Here is a 17,058-nt window from a genome sequence, read left to right on the forward strand (position 1 = left end):
CCTCTGATGCCTTGTTTTATTACACTTCTTTCCCCCTTTTTGGTCTGGAAGGTTTTTCAGTCCCGTGGTCCCAAGGCCAGAATCATCCTGGGAGTCACGTTGTCAGGGAGATTTTCGCCCCTGAATGGCTTTTACAATGGGGGGAGGAGTTATTCTAGCGATAGAAGAGGGTGGTGGATTAAAGTCTCCTATTTCTGTTCATTGTAGAAACTTCCGTAGCTCCCTTAAGTTTTGCCAGTGTTAGCCTCACGTACTTTGACGCTCCATGATTAGGTGCATGCAGGTTTATGATTGTTATTTCTTCGTGGTGTATTGTCCATTTATGACTGTGTAGTGTCCTTCTTTGTCTGTTACGACGATGTTGCACTTAAAGTCTATTTTGTCTGATTTTAATATAGCTACCCCTGCTTTCTTTTGGCTAAAACGTGCATAGAATATCTTTCTCCATCCTTTCACTTTCAGTCTGTTTGTATCCTTGGGTCTGAGTCTCTTGTATACAGCACATAGATGGGTCATACTTTTTAATCCATTTTGCCAAACTGTCTTTTAATTGGGGACTTTAATCCATTGACATTCAAAGTTATTACTCTAAAGGCAGTAATTGATTCAACAGTCTTATTCTTTGGTTTTTCTTTGTCAGATGTATTTTTTCTTCTCTCTCTTTTTATCTTTAAATTACCCTTACTAATACTCTTCAGTTCTGTGCCCTCTCTAGACCTCTCTCCTGTCTTTTTTTTCCAGCTTACAGAACTCCTGTTAATCTTTCTTTTAGGGCAGGTCTCTTGTTAACAAATTCTCTCAGCCGTTGTTGGTCTGTGAACATTTTAACCTCTCCCTCACTTTTGAAAGACAGCTTTGCTGGATAAAGGATTCTTGGCTTGCAGTTTTCCTCTTTCAGAATCATGAATATATTGTACCCCTGCCTCTTGCCAGTTGAGTATTCAGAACTCAGTCTTATGTGGCTTCCCTTGTATGTGGCAAATTGCTTTTCTCTTGCTGCTTTCAGGATTTTCTGCTTCTCTTCAGCATTTGATAGCCTGATTAGTATGTGTCTTAGAGTGGGTATATTTGGATTTATTCTAGTAGGATTTTGTTGAGCTTTTTGATTTGCGAATTTATGTCTTTTATATCATTTGGGAAGTTTTCCCCAACTATCTCCTTAAATAGTCTTCCTAGCTTTTTACTCTTTTTCTGGAACACCAGTGCTTCTTGTATTTGTTTGCTTTATGTTGGTCATCACTTCTCTGAGATCCAATTCAAAATTTTCCATTTTCCCATTTGTTCTTTTGTGCTTTTGAATTCAGTTGTCCTGTCTTCTAGTTCACGTATTCTTTCTTTTCAAATCTGCTGTTGTGTGTCTCCAGTATATTTTAAATTTGATCTACAGTATCTTTCATTTCCTTAAGGTTTGCTGTTTTTCTATTTATTCTTTAAAATTCTTTATGCTCTTCTAGTATTTTCTTGATATCCTTTATGTCTTTACCCAACCCATTGAATTTATTTAGGAGATTTGTTGGCTGGGCCCCACCAGGCCACAGGCCAACGAAGGCCGCCGTTCTCCACGGGCACTGGAAACCGTGACCTGCAGGGTTGGGGGCTGTGCACTGGGCACAGTGGGACTGAGACCTCCACCTTCCCCGGCCCACACCCTTTCTGGGAGCGCCCCGCTTTTCGCCAGCCTGGTCCTGTGGGCTTGGGGGCCTCAGGGGTGGGGAAGGGGTCCTAGTGTTGTGGTGCGGCTCCCAGCCTTGTCCCCACCTCTCAGCCTGCGTGTGCTGCAAGCACTTCAGGCCTCCGTGGAGAAAGGACAGAGGCAGCGGGACTTGAAGTCTCTTTGGGCAGCCAGCTGTCAGATCGGCTCTGCCCCCAGCTTGCCGGAACCAGGTGCCCACAGCAGCCTCCCTCTGGGATGGGGGTAGGCACTGGACACGACAGCAGGGTCTCTGTGTGCGGATAAGGCTAGTCTGCTCACCCCAGGAGGGCTCTGCTTTCACCAGCTTGTAAGACCTGGGTTTGTGTTAGGGCAGGGCTTTGACAGTTGGGTCATCCGTATTTCCCAGCTAGAACCCACTCAGGGGGCACAGACCAGCTCGGATGGGTCTGGAGGGGCTGAAAAGCCCTGCAGCTCCCCTGCACTCTCCAGCTGTCTCAGCGGATGGCACTGTCTGGTGACTTCATCTTTCTAAGAAGCTGTTTACCTCCCGGAGCCCAGGCTGGGTCTGACCCTGTGGGCCGAACCCCCTCCCGGAGCCCAGGCTGGGTCTGACCAGGCAGGGCTGAAACTGGGGGTTCTTGTGTGCTCACTTTGCTCAGTTTGGGGCTGTGTTTCCCACTTTACTTGGGAAAGAGGACTCGTCCCCAGCCGCCCTCATCTGCAGCTGTTCCCCAGGCAGGTATCAGGTTGCCTGCTGCCCAGGACCCGGGGCTGGACATAGTCTCTGCCCATGTTTCGTCCTCGCTGACCTGAAAGTGTCCTCCCCTTTCTCATTCCCAAGACGATGGGGTCTGTCTCGCTGCTGTGACGGATTTTACAGCCTGTGTCCGTGGTGGGAGGTGGGAGGGCCCTGGCTGCTGTCTTTGGCACATCCCAACCTGGGTGGAAACACATGGTATGTTTCTTTCTTTGATCCTGCATTGGTGGAATCGTTCTGCAGTCTTTACCTTCTGAACAAGTGAGAATTGTCCCTTTTTTTTCCCCTGAACCTCTGGATTTTATGTTCCGTGTTGGCCCCATCACCCCTGCTTACATAGGGTTTTATGCTTTCCTGATGCAGGTGTAGGTAGGTGGGGTGGGGCCCTCGGGTCTCCCTTCCTCTTGGGCGATGACAGCTTGTCCCACCTGTGGTCACTTCAAATGTCCATTGCACATGGACTGCTTTTCTTCATCTCCAAAAAGGTTTCAGAGGCCAGCCACCGAGTCACTGGTAGAAGGCGTGTTTCTTTGGGGCCCAGGCAGTGGCGCCACCCGGGGCTCCTGGCCTTGACCCCTGCCTGCGTCACGTGGTGCTGTCCTCTCCTCCACGTCCCCGCTGCCCCTCGCCTGTCATTCCTCCTCCTTCAGGGCAGCTCAGAGGCTCACACAGTGGCGTGTTCAAGCTGAGGATGTCCCCGCCGTCCTCTCACAGGGCACCATTCAGCCGGAACATTCTGCCTTGTGCTTCTGTCGTCTCCTCAGCAGGCCACGAGTGTGTCTTTACCTAGGTTCATCATTGAAAGGGGGGTATTTTCGGTCTGTAGCAGGAAGCATCAAGTACATGTACCCTGTTGCCCGTTGACAAGAAAAGACGCAGTTCTTGAAGCCATTCAGCAAAACCAGAATATCTTTCGGGGCAAAGTCGCGCTTCTAAGTCTGAGCTCAGTGGGGTGTGCGGTTTGATTTGTTGAAACTTTCCCTTTTGGGCACCAGCCGCCGAGTGGCCGTTGCATGGCTGTTGCCAGACTCTCGAGGCCTTGAGTAGGACTAAACACGAGGACGGTGCTCCGGGCTACTGACCTCCGGGGCGTGGGGCTCACCCCAGCAAGAGCAGTCCTGCTTGCACCCACACCTGGTGGCAGGGACCTCCGGCCCAGGCCAGGCCGTTCTCGGCAGGGAGGCACTTCTCGGGATCTCCAGGCGTTGGGAGGAAAGGTTGTGGCCAGAGAGCCCGCTGGCTGGCGTAGTGTGTGCGCAGGACGCGTGTTTTAGAAGAAACCCAGCCCTCCCTGCTGTCATCTGGGCTCGCAACCTCTGCCTTGAGCCTTTGTCCAGCCAGCAAGTTGGACAGGCTGATGGGACCCAGAAGAATATCTTGTCGCCCACGTTCCTGGTAGACCCGGAAGGGTTCCCTGCCCACCCGGCACTGGAGGGTTTCATAACCTGTCCCCGCCTGGGCTGGGACTGGGCGAGCTCCCTCTGAGCCCAGCTCTGCCGCAGCGCTGGACGGAAAATGCCCTTGGCCCGCATCCACCTCCTCCCCCTAAGAGGAGGTGCGCACACCCACGCACACGTGCGCACACCCACGCACACCCACACACGTCTCAAGGTGGGTGAGGTCCCGACTCAGCAGGGAGGGAACGGCGGGGGCATGGGGGGGGCATGGGGGGGGCATGGGGGGGAGCTCTGAGGTGCAGGAGGCGTTGGTACGCCGAGGGCCGTGGGTGAGCCTTCTTTCTCTTGGCGCCAGCCGCACTGCTGTCATGCCGACGGGTACCACACCGAGAGCAGCCGGGGCTCCGACCTCTCGGACATCATGGAGGAGGACGAGGAGGAGCTCTACCTGGAGATGCAGCTGGAAGGCGGGGGGCGGCGGCGGCCCAGCGGCACCTCCCACAGCGCCCTCAAGGTCAGTGGCTGGGGCCCAGGCCCCCCAGAGTGGCCCAGCCAGCCCGTCCTGGTCCTTCTCCCAGGCCGCTGAGCGGTCTCCCCTGTAGCCAGGAGCCCAGGCGTTTGGATTAGCCTTTTCCTCGCTGTTGAATTTGCATTCAGGAGTGCACTTCCATCCTGCTCTTTGCCAAAACACCTGGGAGGGGGGTTGGGGCACCCCTTTGTGCCCCAGGAAGCACTGAGTGCTGCCTCGGGGGCTGCCCTGGAAGGAGCCGAACAAGGGCGGTTCTGTGCCTGCCCTGAGTGCCCGTCCGTGCTGGGTCAGCGCCTGGAGGGGCAGATCGGCTCTCTCGGTCAGAGCTAGGAGAGGGATGCAGGGCCACCCATGGGACTGGGCAGCACGTCCTTAGGAGGGGGCTTGAGCTGCCTTGAAGGCGCGTGTGGGCAGAAGTGAGGGGGGGCACCGCCTGTCAGAGGAGGGGACTCCCCGGACCAGCAAGACCCTGCCCTCCAGCGCCTCCCCAGCCAGGCCGGGGGTTCCCCTGGCCGCCCCGGACCACCTCCCGCCGTGAGACACAGGGCCTCTCCCCGCCTGCTGAGGGCAGGGGCTCCTGGGGGGCTGACCTGAGGCCAGCATGGAGCTGGTGAGGGCCGCCTCGAGACACCTCGTCCTCTCTCCTTGCCCATGGGCAGTGTCCTGCCTCTGGTGCCTGGCAGCCGGTTCTGTCCCCGCGGGCCTGGGGTGCCGGTCTGGATCTTATCCCTGTGCAGCGCGGGAGGGGGACAGAGAGTGCGAGGCAGGCCCAGGGGTGCTCCCGGGGACAAGGCCTCTGGGGCAGAGCCCTCGGCAGGAGCCCGCAGGCACCCCGTGGCTCCCGGAGCCCCGAGTGGGCACCTGGCACGGTGGCTGAAGGCGACACCCATACCTGGCTGCGGCGCCCAGTCCCACACTCTGGGCTCCTTGGGGTACCCCGTGGGCGCCGGGCACGCCCCTCCCTGGCACGCCCTGCACGGCTGCAGCTCCTGCTGTCCCTCCTGGCCCCTGACCGGTTTACCCAGGGCTCCCTGAGGGAGGAAGCCTTGCGCTGCCCTGGGGGCGAGTCCCAGCCCCCCGAAAACGTCCAGTGCTTTGCCCCAATCCTGGAGCCGCCTGACGCACGGCCTGACGTTGGCGTCCATTCTCTGCTCTCCCGTGGGGGCCTGAGCAGGGCTCAGTGAGCACAACCCAGCAGACCTGGGAGGGGCCGGGGGGCGGGCAAGGCCTCAGTGCCCCAAGCTGGCTCGGGACCCTGCCCTGGAGCACAAGCCGGGCGGGAGGGGCCGCCATGGACGCTGTCCTGCCAGCACGTGGGGGCCAGTGCAGACGGGCCCTCTGCCCCGAGGGTCTCTCGCCCACCTCCCACCTCGCCAGCGGAGCTGAGCGCCGGGACCGGGCGCCCCAGCACACCCACATCTTCCAATGTGGTTATGGGCAGTGGGTGCCTCCACGAGCCCCTGGAGGGGGGCACTAGGCAGGGGCCAGCAAGGAGGAGCCCCAGCTGCGGCGTGTGGCGTGGGGTGCAGCCGAGGCGGGCTGTTTCCGCAGACAGGGCCAAACGCAGCAGCCTGGGGCCTGTAGCGCCCCTCCCGCGAGTGGCCCTGGCGCCCTGCCCCGTGCCAGGTCCTGGGGCCCAGGCTCTCCAGGACCCCGTGGTCCAGGAGCTGGAGGAGAGCCCCATAGGCACGCTGTCCCCCGCAGGCCCTGGCCGGGCCCCTGCTGTAATCGTGCACGGTCCCTGGGGCTGCACGGCAGCTCCCTGTGCGGGCAGAGCTGACGGCTCAGCCATGGAGAGGCGACACGTAGGTGGCAGCCAAAAGCACACATCAGGCAGTTTCCAGTGGCAAGAAGCGCTAGAGCGGCTGTAGGGAGCCCGGCGGGTGGGGCTCCAGGGGTTGGGTGCAGCCTTGGGGGTCGGCTCTGGCCCCTCTGGCCTCCAGGCAGTTGCACCCCTGCTTTTCAAGGAGGTGCAGAGGCAGTGGACACGCAGGTCCCCTGGCCCCTCTTGACCCTGGGGGTGAAGGCGAGCCCCCCTGCCTCGGTCCCGGCTGCCTCGTGCCTTCTCAGCATACCCGCATGGCTGCGCCTGAAAGACCCCCGCCGCCCCGTGCGCTGCCCCCCCCCCCCCCCAGCCACGCCCCGGCACCGGCCCTGTAACGCGCCCTTGTCATTTCAGGGCCTCCACTGCCTCCTGCATGCTTCGCGCCCCTCCTGGCCTCGAGACTAATGCTGTCTGTGTTTTCTTTCCTTCCCTTCGCCCCGCGTTCTGTTGGGCCCCACATGTCTCTGCACCTGCTCTGTCACGCACACCCCCTAAGGAGCGCTGTCAGGATGGGAGCGCTGAAGGAACCCTCTCGGAGCAGCCCGAGCTCCCCCCGCAGACCCTCCACAGTAAGAGGCTTTTCAGTATCCCCGAAGTAGCGGAGGAGGAGGGGGAGCCCGGCGAACTCCTGCACAGGCCGGGCGTGGGGCGCCCCTCGAGAGCCAGGGCCCTGCTGGCCAGAGGCCCCGGGCCCGGCTGGCCCTGCTGGGGTGACGAGGCTGCCCAGGGCTCCTGGCCTCCCTCCAAATCCCGGGGCCCGGGGGCCCCCCTCCCCGCGGACGACTCGATCCTTGAAGACAGAGGCTCCCGGCCCAGCCGCGGGGCCACCAGAAGCCCTGACAGTGGCCTTGACTGCGGGAGCGAAGAAGAAGAGTTGAGATTCAGCTTCAGAACCCCCGCCCCCAAGTGCAGCCCCGGCCCTGCCCAGTGTCCCTGCACCAGGAGCCTGAGGCCGCTGCTGGCCCGGAGGCGGACCCTGACCCGCCAGAGCAGCATCGAAGAAGATTTTGGGGACCAAGTGGACCCCAGTGGCACCATCCGAAGTGACGAAGCCCAGCCCAGCCAGGAGCAGCCCAGCCCCAGGAAGCGTGGCTGGGATGAGCCTGTGGATCACGGAGATGCCCGGGCTGTCTGGAGGAAAAGCGTACACGTGCCCGACAGTAGGGTGACAGGCCGCCATGCAGAGCAGCCTCCCCGAGCGGCAGAGGGTCCGTGGGTGTGTGCAGTGAACTTCCTTCTCACATCTGCTTGCCCAACCGATCCGTTCTCTTCCTTTCGTTCCCTTTCTTCCCCTTTGGTTTTCGTTTGGTCTCCATCCCTGGGGCATCTCGGCTGGCTCTTGAGTTTTCCATGCTTTTTTGATTTGTTAAGTCCATTGCTTCCCGGGCTCTGCACGGCGCTGCAGGCCTCTTTACGTTGCTTTCTGACAGTGACTTTTCCCCACAGAGTCAGTGACTCTGCCTGCTTTAATTAAAGGACAACTGAATCTAAATTTTAATTAAGGGTTAGCTGAACCACGGTTAGCCAAAAGTTTGGCAACATTTTTTGCTTTTTCAAAATGATCTCTAGAACTTTTAGGTAACTAACAAGTCTGTTGAAGGTTTGTTGTTGTTATTTCTCTTGGTATTTTCTTTGTGTTTTGGCTTTCATGCTTCTGGAAAAAGACCACGGAACAGTTATTGACGAAATTCATTTTTTGTATATTGTTTCCAAAGTTTTTTCACCCGGTTTCTTTTCTGCCTCCACGGTTTTTCAGAATCAGAATTGCATCTCTGGCCTTTGTGTCTCGCTCCAGGTGCAGCCCCCTGCTTGTGGGTTCGCTGTCGGCCTCGCAAGTAGGGATTCACTGGGGCTTCGTCCGTCCCTCCCCCCCTGCCCTCCACGTGTGCTCCTGTACACCCCACGTTTCTGTGAGCCCCCGGGGACCCAGCAGTAGGGCGCCACCGTGCGCCTGGGAGAGGGAGCGCGCGGTCCTCACTGCCTGGGGTCCCGCCCCACGGCTCGGCCCCTGTGCCTTTGCTCGAATGCCTCACCCATAAGCTGCAGTCTTGAGTCCCTTCAGAATAAGTGCGAGGTGCACGCACCCGGAAAGGACAGCCCTGCAGTCACCCTGGATTGCGCTGGTGTCTTCGGAGCCGGGCCAGGGCGTTGGCGTGACTCAAAGACAAACCACAGAGCAGAAGCCTCCGTCTCTGAGCTGCCGTTGCCCTCACGTGCGGGACCCTGGGCAACGCAGCATCTGCCCCCCTCCCCGCACCCCCAATCGGCAGCTCAGGAGTGGCGGGGGACTGGGGCGCGTGCCCCCACTCCAGGGCTCCAGAGCAGCCACCGCCCCTGGGGTTGGAAGGCTTTCGGCTTTGGGGGCAGCGGTGGCGACAAAAGGACCCCTCCATCCCCAAGGCATTATTTTTTTTGCTCCCCCCGACGCGCGTGTCAGCACGGGGCTCAGGGTAGGAAATGGGGGGCCTGGGGCAAGCGGCTTTTCTCTTCCAGGTCATTCAGCTAACCTTTCAGTTAAAAGCTAAGTTTAGTTGCCCTTGTAGTGCTTCTGCTGCCAGCCTGAGTTGATTTTGCTGCGCCCCCGCCCCGAGCTCCCGGCCGCAGGCCTGACGTGTCCTTGTCGCTGTCTTCTCTCTAGATTTTAGGGAACCCGGCGTCGGCGGGACGGAAGTTTCCTCTGGGCGCTGCGGGCTCTGCGCGGCCGTGGCTGGCCGCACCCCCCGGTGAGTGGTGGGCCCGGGCGCTGTCCCCCCACGCGGCAGGCAGCCCCCATCCCACCCCCGTGTGGAGACACCTCAGCAGGGCCAGTGCGCTCAGCCCTGTGCGGAAAACTCTCCGCCATTTAGGGTCAAGACGCAGTGAAAGCGCAAAATATGAGACCTGTCCGCGAGCACCCCCAGAACCACACACCGGCCTTAACGCCGGACTTCGTCCCTCCGTTTTTACCTCCCTTGGAGGGGCTCTGGGTCACCAGCGCTGAGGGACGTCGGTGCCCCATCTGTCCGCCCTTGCTCACGGGGTCACGGGATGCCTGCGGGGTCACGGGGTGGGTCATGGGGTGTCTGCAGGGACATGAGGTGCCTGCAGAGTCATGGGGTGTCTGCAGGGACATGAGGTGCCTGCAGAGTCATGGGGTGTCTGCAGGGTCACAGGATGCCTTCAGGGACATGGGATGCCTGCGGGGTCACAGGATGTGTGCAAAGAATAACGGACAGCAAGAAGACACAGACACAGGGACGGTGATGGGTTCGAGTTACCAGCTAAGCCCTGCGTAGCAGAGAGTTTCCTTTATGTGCAGAGCCCTTGGGCACGGGCTGGGAGCCACGAGAGGCCCCTCTCCAGCCGTGGTCACTGCCGGCCGGCTGTCCTGTTGTTGTCGTCACTTTTTGGGATTCAGCCGGTCGTTCCTCGGCCAGCTGTCGCATTCCTCGCTCTGCTTAGCCCACCGGGAGGGCAGACTGGCTGCAGGTCAGGTGGGGGTCGGCCCGTTACTGGAATAACCTTGACGAAACAGTTCCAGAAGGTGTCCTGCCCGAGTTGGAGGGGCGTAGAGGTCAGCGCGTGAGCTGGGGTGCGGGAAGCCAGGCCCCAGAACCACTCCTGCAGCCGCGGGCGCAGCCAGGCCCCGGCGGGGTGCAGGCCTCTGACGGGTGCCTCGGCCCCCGCTCCCGGCGGGCTCCCCTGTGTGAATCAGATGAGCTCACAGGGGAGGAAAACTTCGCAGACCCAAACAGCTCGTCTCAGTTTGCCTCTTCTTGCAGCGCATTCTCTTCCTCACATGGTTCCAACAGAGCAGCAAAAACACAGCGGTTTCCACTCCTGTCTTTTAGTGTTTGTGATGGGTGGAAGACTTTTATCGGCAAAATTTCCATGAAATGTTAGCGGTCCTTTAAAAACAGTGTTTTCAGCAAACTGAAAAAGAACAGAATATGCGCAGTGGGAGTTGGCGAGCGTCGGCTCCGTGCCCTGCGGGTGACTGGGGAGGATGGTCTGTGCGCTGAGCCCGCGGCGTGGCGCAAACCTCAGACCGCCTCGCCGTCCTTCACTTAGTCCCTGTGTCGGTCCCTCTGGCATAGCTTCAGAGCTTGAGCAGGTGTCCTGGCGTTTAAAGTGGGTGGCCCTGGGAGACGTGTGTCTGCAGCGGACGCGGGGGAAAACCCAGTCTGCCTGCTCACCCGCTTTTCCTCCCGTACCGGGGAAATCGGCTTTCCGGTCTTCGTGTGATGTCGACTTTCGCGGGTGAAGACTGACAGCCCATCACATGGGCTGGTGGCCGTCAAGCAGCTGAGCAGTTAACGCCGTGGGCTGCGGCTGGCGGTCCCCCGGAGCGAGGCGGGAGGGCTTGCAGGACACAGGTGTGGGGCTTCGAGTGGCCACGTCCTCCCGGGGGTCCGGAGTGCACCGGCCTGCCCCCCACCAGGGAGTCCGAGACTAGCCTTTGGTTGGCGTGTTCGTAAAGAATTCCAAGTCTGCAGACACATCTTAACTTGGGTGAGGCACCTTTAAATTAGTGGAAAAGGGAGTAATTAAGCACTAACACCCTAAAGTAGTAAAAGCCTTGTAATAATGGAACTGGAAAGAACGTTAAAAAACAAATCCATGATAGATTTGTTTTATTTATGCCTGACTTTTTATCACAGATTTGTTTGCCAAACAACCAAAGAAGGCATATAAAGCATAATTAAAAGCATATCCGCGCACACACGTGACCACCTACTTTCAGAAGAAAACAAAAGGGAGATGGTCCGTCTCCTGCCCAGGAAGCAGCGATTCGGGCATGTCACCCTGGGAAATGTCTGGCCAGTGACTTTGAGAAATTTGCAGTTTCCTAAAGTATCAATTTTCCTTTTCAGAAGCACTTAAGCCTACGAATCATATACTTCCTAGTTGCTCATTAATTAATTAATGTTGCCCATTAATAAGTAATGCCCCCACGATTAAACAAATGTGCCGTCCCTTCCACTGCTCTCCAGGTCTCCTGGACTAAGAGCCCTTTGCTGTTTAGAAAGGCAGAAGTCACGCAGCGCCACATCTGACAGGTCCCGGACGACCCAGGGTGCCACGGAGGGTGGGCGGGTGGGCCCGAGCCGGGTGGGTGCTGCCCGATTGCCGGGCATGGTGGTCCACGAGCCCTCTGCCTGGTGCCAGGTGCCAACTGGCGGTGCCCTCTGCTCGGTCCCCGCATTCCCGGGGCTGGTTTGGTGGCTGAGTGGATGAAATGACCCTTGGGTCCCGGAGCGAAGGGAGGTAGCTGCTCTCTGCCAGGGGGACGCGAAGGGCAGCACAGAGGAGACCCCTTCCGCACAGCTTTTCCCTACAAAAGCTCCTGGTGCGTTTCACAGGTGACCCCCCCTTTGCTGGGTCTGCACAGGGAGTGTCGTTCCCACCCCTCTCCAGTGGACTGGGCCTGGGCCCCAAGCCCCCTGGTCATGCCACCTACAGCCTGCAAGCGTCTGCGCACCCTGGGCAGCCCCTGGGCACTGGGCAGTGGCGCTGCAGCCCCTGCCGCAGCCCCTGGCACCCCCTTGGGAAACTGCACCACTTGGCCAGGTCTCCTCGGCGGGGGGCTCCTGCACACCCCAGGAAGAAGCGCCGCGTTGCTGGTGGCCCCAGCACAGCCACCCTGGGGGCTCTGGGGGCCACACCAGGTCTAGGCCACACACACACCCCCCCCCACCACCGTTGCCTGTCGGAAACCAGCAGAGGTGGTTTCACAGAAATGATGAAGTAAAGGCATGGGAAAGAAGGAAGGGGAAAAGTTCAAAGGCTTTTCTTCCTCAGCAAGAGTTAAACGACCGGGCTTTCACCTCTCTCGGCCCCCTGGGAAAGATCTCTGAGAAATGTAAAGGGCCCGGTGCCCTTTCAAACCACCTGTTCCCGCAGCTGGAGGGCTTTGCATTTCTAAACCTGGCTTCTCAGCTGGTGAAGGAAGCCAAGCTGCCTATGCTTTCCGCACCCCCGCCTGTGCCTGCACCCCATGTCTGCCCCGCGTCCCCGCACACTTGGCTGCAGGCACAGCTGCACAGCTGACCCCACTGCCTGCCCAGCCCGCCCCTCAGGGCCGCTGCGCTGAGCTGTTCTCCTGGCTGCTGCTCAAGTGCTGCGCCCTTCCCCATCGGAGCACACACACCGCGCACACACACGGGTTTCAAAAAGAATCATTTTCTGAAGCTATTTGTAGCTTCCCCGTTTTCTATCCCCCCTTCCCTATCCAGCCCCACCCCATCCCATCCCATTTCCTGTCCCCTTCCCCTACCCAGTCCCTTCACCCATCTCCTACCCCCTCCCCCACTTTACCTCTTTTCCTATCCCCCTCATCCATCCCACCCCCTTTTCCTGTCCCCTCCCCTACCCCCTTTTCCTGTCACCCTCCCCCACACCTCCCCTTTTCCTGCCCCCTCCCCTCCCCCCTTTTCCTGTCACCTTCCCCCACATCAGCCCCCTTTTCTTGTCCCCTCCCCCACCCCATCCCCTTTGTGCCCCCCTCCCCCACCCCCTTTTCCTTTCCCCCTCCCCCACACTACCCCCATTTTCCTGTCCCCTTCCCTCTTCCTAACCCCCATCTCCCACCCCCACCCCCAGACCCGCCCCTTCTGGTGAAGCTCTGGGTTGGAGTCTCTCCTCTCGTTGCTTCCCAGGCGACGTGGCCGGACGCAGAGATGTGCTCGGGTCAGTGGGGTTATTTCCCTCCCCGCCCACCTCCGCCCGCCCGTGACCGTGCCCACCCGTGCACTGAGCCACCGGTTCAGCAGAGGAGCATGGGGCCCAGCCCCTGCCTGCCCCCAGCCCGGGGTGACCGCTCGGTGCCTTTCCAGGCGGCAGTGCCCGGGACCACCTCTCTCCAGACCTCTACGAGGAGTCGGAGACGGAGCCCGGCGCCGAGGAGCTCCCGGGCCGCATCTTCGTGGCCCTCTTTGACTACGACCCGCTCACCATGTCCCCGAACCCGGACGCCGCGGAAGAGGAGCTTCCCTTTAAAGAAGGGCAGGTCATCAAGGTAGGGGTGGTGGGATTAGTGCCACGGCACTGGGTGCAGGGCCTGGGGTCGGGGGCTGGGCCCCCAGGGCCAGCACTGAGCCCACAGCTAAGGTTCGGGGTCCTGGGGCTGTCCCGGAGCTGAGCTCAGCATAGGCTGGCCGGGGCCCTTGGGTGGCTTCTGTGCTCTCAGGTCCATCCCCTCAGCAGCTGCCCTGGGAGCACCCTCGTCCTGCCACCTTGTACCCGCCCAGCCACCCACCCACGTGCTCACACACACACCCGTGCACGTAGTCTGCAAGCGTGGGTTCTCCTACATGCCTGTGCCCTGGAGGAAGCGCCACAGATGTGGAACTCACAAGGGGTCTCCGCCGTGGGGGGGAAGGAAGGAGTGCGGCGGGGCGAGCAGCCCCCACGCCAGCGTTTCCTGTGTCCTCTAGGTGTACGGGGACAAGGATGCCGATGGCTTCTACCGCGGGGAGACGTGCGCGCGGCTGGGCCTCATCCCCTGCAACATGGTCTCTGAGATCCAGGCCGATGACGAGGAGATGGTGGAGCAGCTGCTGAGACAGGGCTTCCTCCCGCTGGGCACCCCCGTGGCCAGGACAGGTAAGCCCCCCATCCCCCCAGCGTGCCGGGCCCCAGAGCACAGGAAAGGCCGGGGTGGGGCAGGCTGCAGCTCGGGGTGTAAGAGCTGCACGGGGTCCACCTGTGTGGGTGACACGCTCCGAGCCGCAGCCGTGGGGACCTGTTCCTGGAGCCGGTCTGCACACACAGGCAGCAAGCAGCAGGGCCCTGGGGAGAGGTCCGGGTGCAGGCGGGCAGGGGCACAGCGACGGCGGGAAGATGTGGGGTGGGACCAGGACACGCGACCCGGAACCAGGAGGTCCTTCCTGGAGGGACTCTCCCAGAGGTGGGCGGCCCTCGGGGCTGTCCTAGCCCACCCGCTTCGTGGAACATGGCGGCATTTCTCACCGCGGTAGGCTCAGCGGCGCCCAGCAGTCCTGCGCCTATAGATTTACCCAAGTGAAACGATTTATTTTCACTGTGCGTGCATGTTCATGAGTGGATCGAGCAAGAGCCGTGCACACCTGGAAACATGGCCTTCACGCGGGGCCTGTGAAGAAAGCTGTGTCCCCGGCCCGAGGGGCTGCTCGGCCAGGGGCAGCTGCGGGCACACGCACGGCACACACAGCCTGGCCACACTGTCCAGGTGACAGGTGCAGCCTCTCGGCCCCCCTGTGCTGCCTCCATCCGCGTGGCGTCCGGTGAGGGGGCGGGGCCACATGGGCCAGAGGGCTGCACAGGGCCGGGGGCAGCGCTGTGACTCGTGGGAGCTCTGTGACTGCGCGTGCTGTATGAAAAGTGGGGATTGGACCCTGGAAAGAGTTGTACTGAGCTTACACGAATTATACCTTCATTTGAAAGCGCTGTCCTGGCGTCACCCAGAAACCGGGTGATGTGCCCCATGAAGCTGATGCTCATGTCACCTTTGAGCTCCGGGATGCCTCTGCTCTGCACGCTTCCCGAGAAGCCATGCTTGCAGGTGTGGAGGTGCGCCTGCTTCAGGCGGAGCAGGGCTTCCCCACCTGGCCACCGGGCCCGCCCTGGAGCAAACCTCTCTGGGCACACGACTGAGCTGGGTCGCCTTTGGGTCACCTGCCCTGAGCAGTCTTGTCTGCACTAAACCCCCAGAATCCAGCCTGGGCAGAAGGTGGCTGTGTTTGGACAAAATTCACACGTGCCCTCCTTTCTGCAGGAACGGTTGGGGCCGCGGCCTCCACACCAGTGCGTGCGGTCTGGTGGTCATTTCCTTTGAGGCCCACATACTGGGGTCCTTCAGGGGAGGATGAGATGGAGACACAGAAGCCGAGGGGAGGAAGCCACCAAAAAGCAGCAGAAACCCAGGAGCCAGGGAGAGAGGTGTGGCCCCAGGCCATAGACTAGGCAGTGTCTGGGGACGCCTCAAGCTGGATAGTTTTATGGTGTCAGAACCGTGTGCTTGTAAACGAGGAAATCCTGCAGGTGGCAGCCTGCCCACCCGCCTGTCCCCGTCCAGGCTGACGCACCCGCACCCGCTCAGCCTCCGCCAGGGACCCAGCCGCACTGGCAGTGTGTCCGCAGCGTGGGCTCCAGTAGCCACGTCCTTCCGGGGACAGTCATTAGAACTGCAGTGACGGCAGGGTGGGTGTCTGTGCTTACGTCCTCGCCCCGCTGGACCGGAGCCCCTGGGTAACAGGCTGTGCTGCCCAGCACCCCTGCACCCCAGGCATTTTGAAATCTGGATCACCCGTCTTGTTAGGGTCACTGTTGGGGAGAATCCCCTGCTTCCTCCACACCTCCCTGGCTTGGCGGGCATGGCAGACAAAGGGAAATGTTCTCCCTGCAAAGAGGGACCCCAGACTGAGACACACCCGAGGCGTACGAGACCTATGCAGCCGTCCCCATGCAGGCCCCTTGGCTTTGGCAGTGCCCATGGCGGAGTGGGGGTCAGTCAGTGGGGCCGGGGGTGACCCGGCCCCACCAGCACACTGTGAGAGGGCCACCCTGTGCCGGGACCACCCCCAATGGCTTTCTTCTCCCCTGTGATGCCACAGACAGAGCGAGAAGAGGCGGCCGGCAGCAGCCAGCACCGACGCGGCGCATGGTGGCTCTGTACGACTACGACCCGGCCGAGAGCTCGCCCAACGTCGACGTGGAGGTACTCGGCCAGCAGCTGCCCCTGCCTAAACCACACCCTGCCCCTTTGCCCACTCGGCCTCCAGGGAGTGTACGGAGCAGATCAAGTACACGTAGTCCCATTTTCCCACTTTAAAGAACTGCCATCCAAGCATTTACAAGACATTTTGGTTCAGTTTTCTGGATATGTTATGCAGGTAATAAATGGCTTTTCAGATAGAAAAAAATAGGAAATATAAATAGGCTCTCCCCCTGCCCCCCCGCCCCCCCCCCCCCAAGGTGGCACCATAGGGGCACCTTTAGGAGGCAGCGGACCCAGCGGCCGTCGGCCCACACGGGGCGGCACGTGGAGAGGCAGGCTGCTGCTGCCAGGGCACACACATGCATACACCCTCAGCCCCCGTGACAGGAGGGCTGAAAATGGCGCGCCTTCTGAGCGCTAAGGTTAGACGTGCGCTCAGGGGAGCGCCTTTCTCAGAGCACGAAACCCATCCGGATCCCCATTACACGGTATTTTTGTGACACCCGACAAGCTGCCAACTCAGGCGTTGCAGTACATGCTTGGGTATATTTAAAGCTTCCTGCTCAGGCACCTTTTATATGTGATGTCTGATGGCATTCAGCCATGGACTTTGTTCCCTCCTTTTCACGTTCGGAACTAGCAGCTCATTTTGTGCCCCCACTAGGTTTCTGCAGTCCGCCTTCTCCTGCGAGGGGCTGGGGGACTCGACTCCCGGTGGCGGGGGGGGGCGTTTAAAACTGTCCCCGCATCTAAGCTGGTGCCCAGCACACAGCAGACACTAAATACACATTTAGTTCACAATTGAATAAAGCTCTGTTTAAACCCAGCGAGAGGATGTTTAGGCAACGGCCCTTACATTGCCAAGCACGCTTCCCTGGCGCGCAGGGCTTTAAAGGCCCCTCTGTGCCACACCCTGCCTGTGTGCTTAGGCTGGCTCATCTGCCATCGCAGTTCCTTTCTGGAAGGCTCTGGATGGAGCTGTTCGTTAACTCTGTGCCCTTCTTCCTTAACCCTGCAGCACTGTAACCTTAGGAGGTTAATGGCAAAAGTTTTCAAATCGTGTAAGAAAAAGAACTTATTTTAAAAGCAATTGTTTTGTAAGGGAAAATACTATTAACTTTCTGTTCCATTTCTACAGGCTGAACTTACATTTTGTACAGGAGATATTATTACTGTTTTTGGTGAAATTGATGAAGATGGATTTTATTATGTAAGTTTGT

General features: G+C 59.7%; 1 protein-coding gene across 1 annotated transcript in view; it reads left to right on the forward strand.

Annotated features, from left to right (window-relative positions):
• Window positions 1-17,058, forward strand: part of RIMBP2 (RIMS binding protein 2) — a 97,321-nt gene that overhangs the window by 61,982 nt on the left and 18,281 nt on the right. The window contains exons 12-18 of the mRNA XM_077159543.1: window positions 4,164-4,322; window positions 6,659-7,378; window positions 8,801-8,885; window positions 12,978-13,159; window positions 13,578-13,746; window positions 15,735-15,838; window positions 16,977-17,048. Of these exons, the coding sequence (XP_077015658.1) occupies window positions 4,164-4,322; window positions 6,659-7,378; window positions 8,801-8,885; window positions 12,978-13,159; window positions 13,578-13,746; window positions 15,735-15,838; window positions 16,977-17,048 (1,491 nt within the window). The remainder of the gene's footprint in view (window positions 1-4,163; window positions 4,323-6,658; window positions 7,379-8,800; window positions 8,886-12,977; window positions 13,160-13,577; window positions 13,747-15,734; window positions 15,839-16,976; window positions 17,049-17,058) is intronic.

The sequence above is a fragment of the Tamandua tetradactyla genome, chromosome 5 (assembly GCF_023851605.1).
Source record: "Tamandua tetradactyla isolate mTamTet1 chromosome 5, mTamTet1.pri, whole genome shotgun sequence".
NCBI lineage: Eukaryota > Metazoa > Chordata > Mammalia > Pilosa > Myrmecophagidae > Tamandua > Tamandua tetradactyla.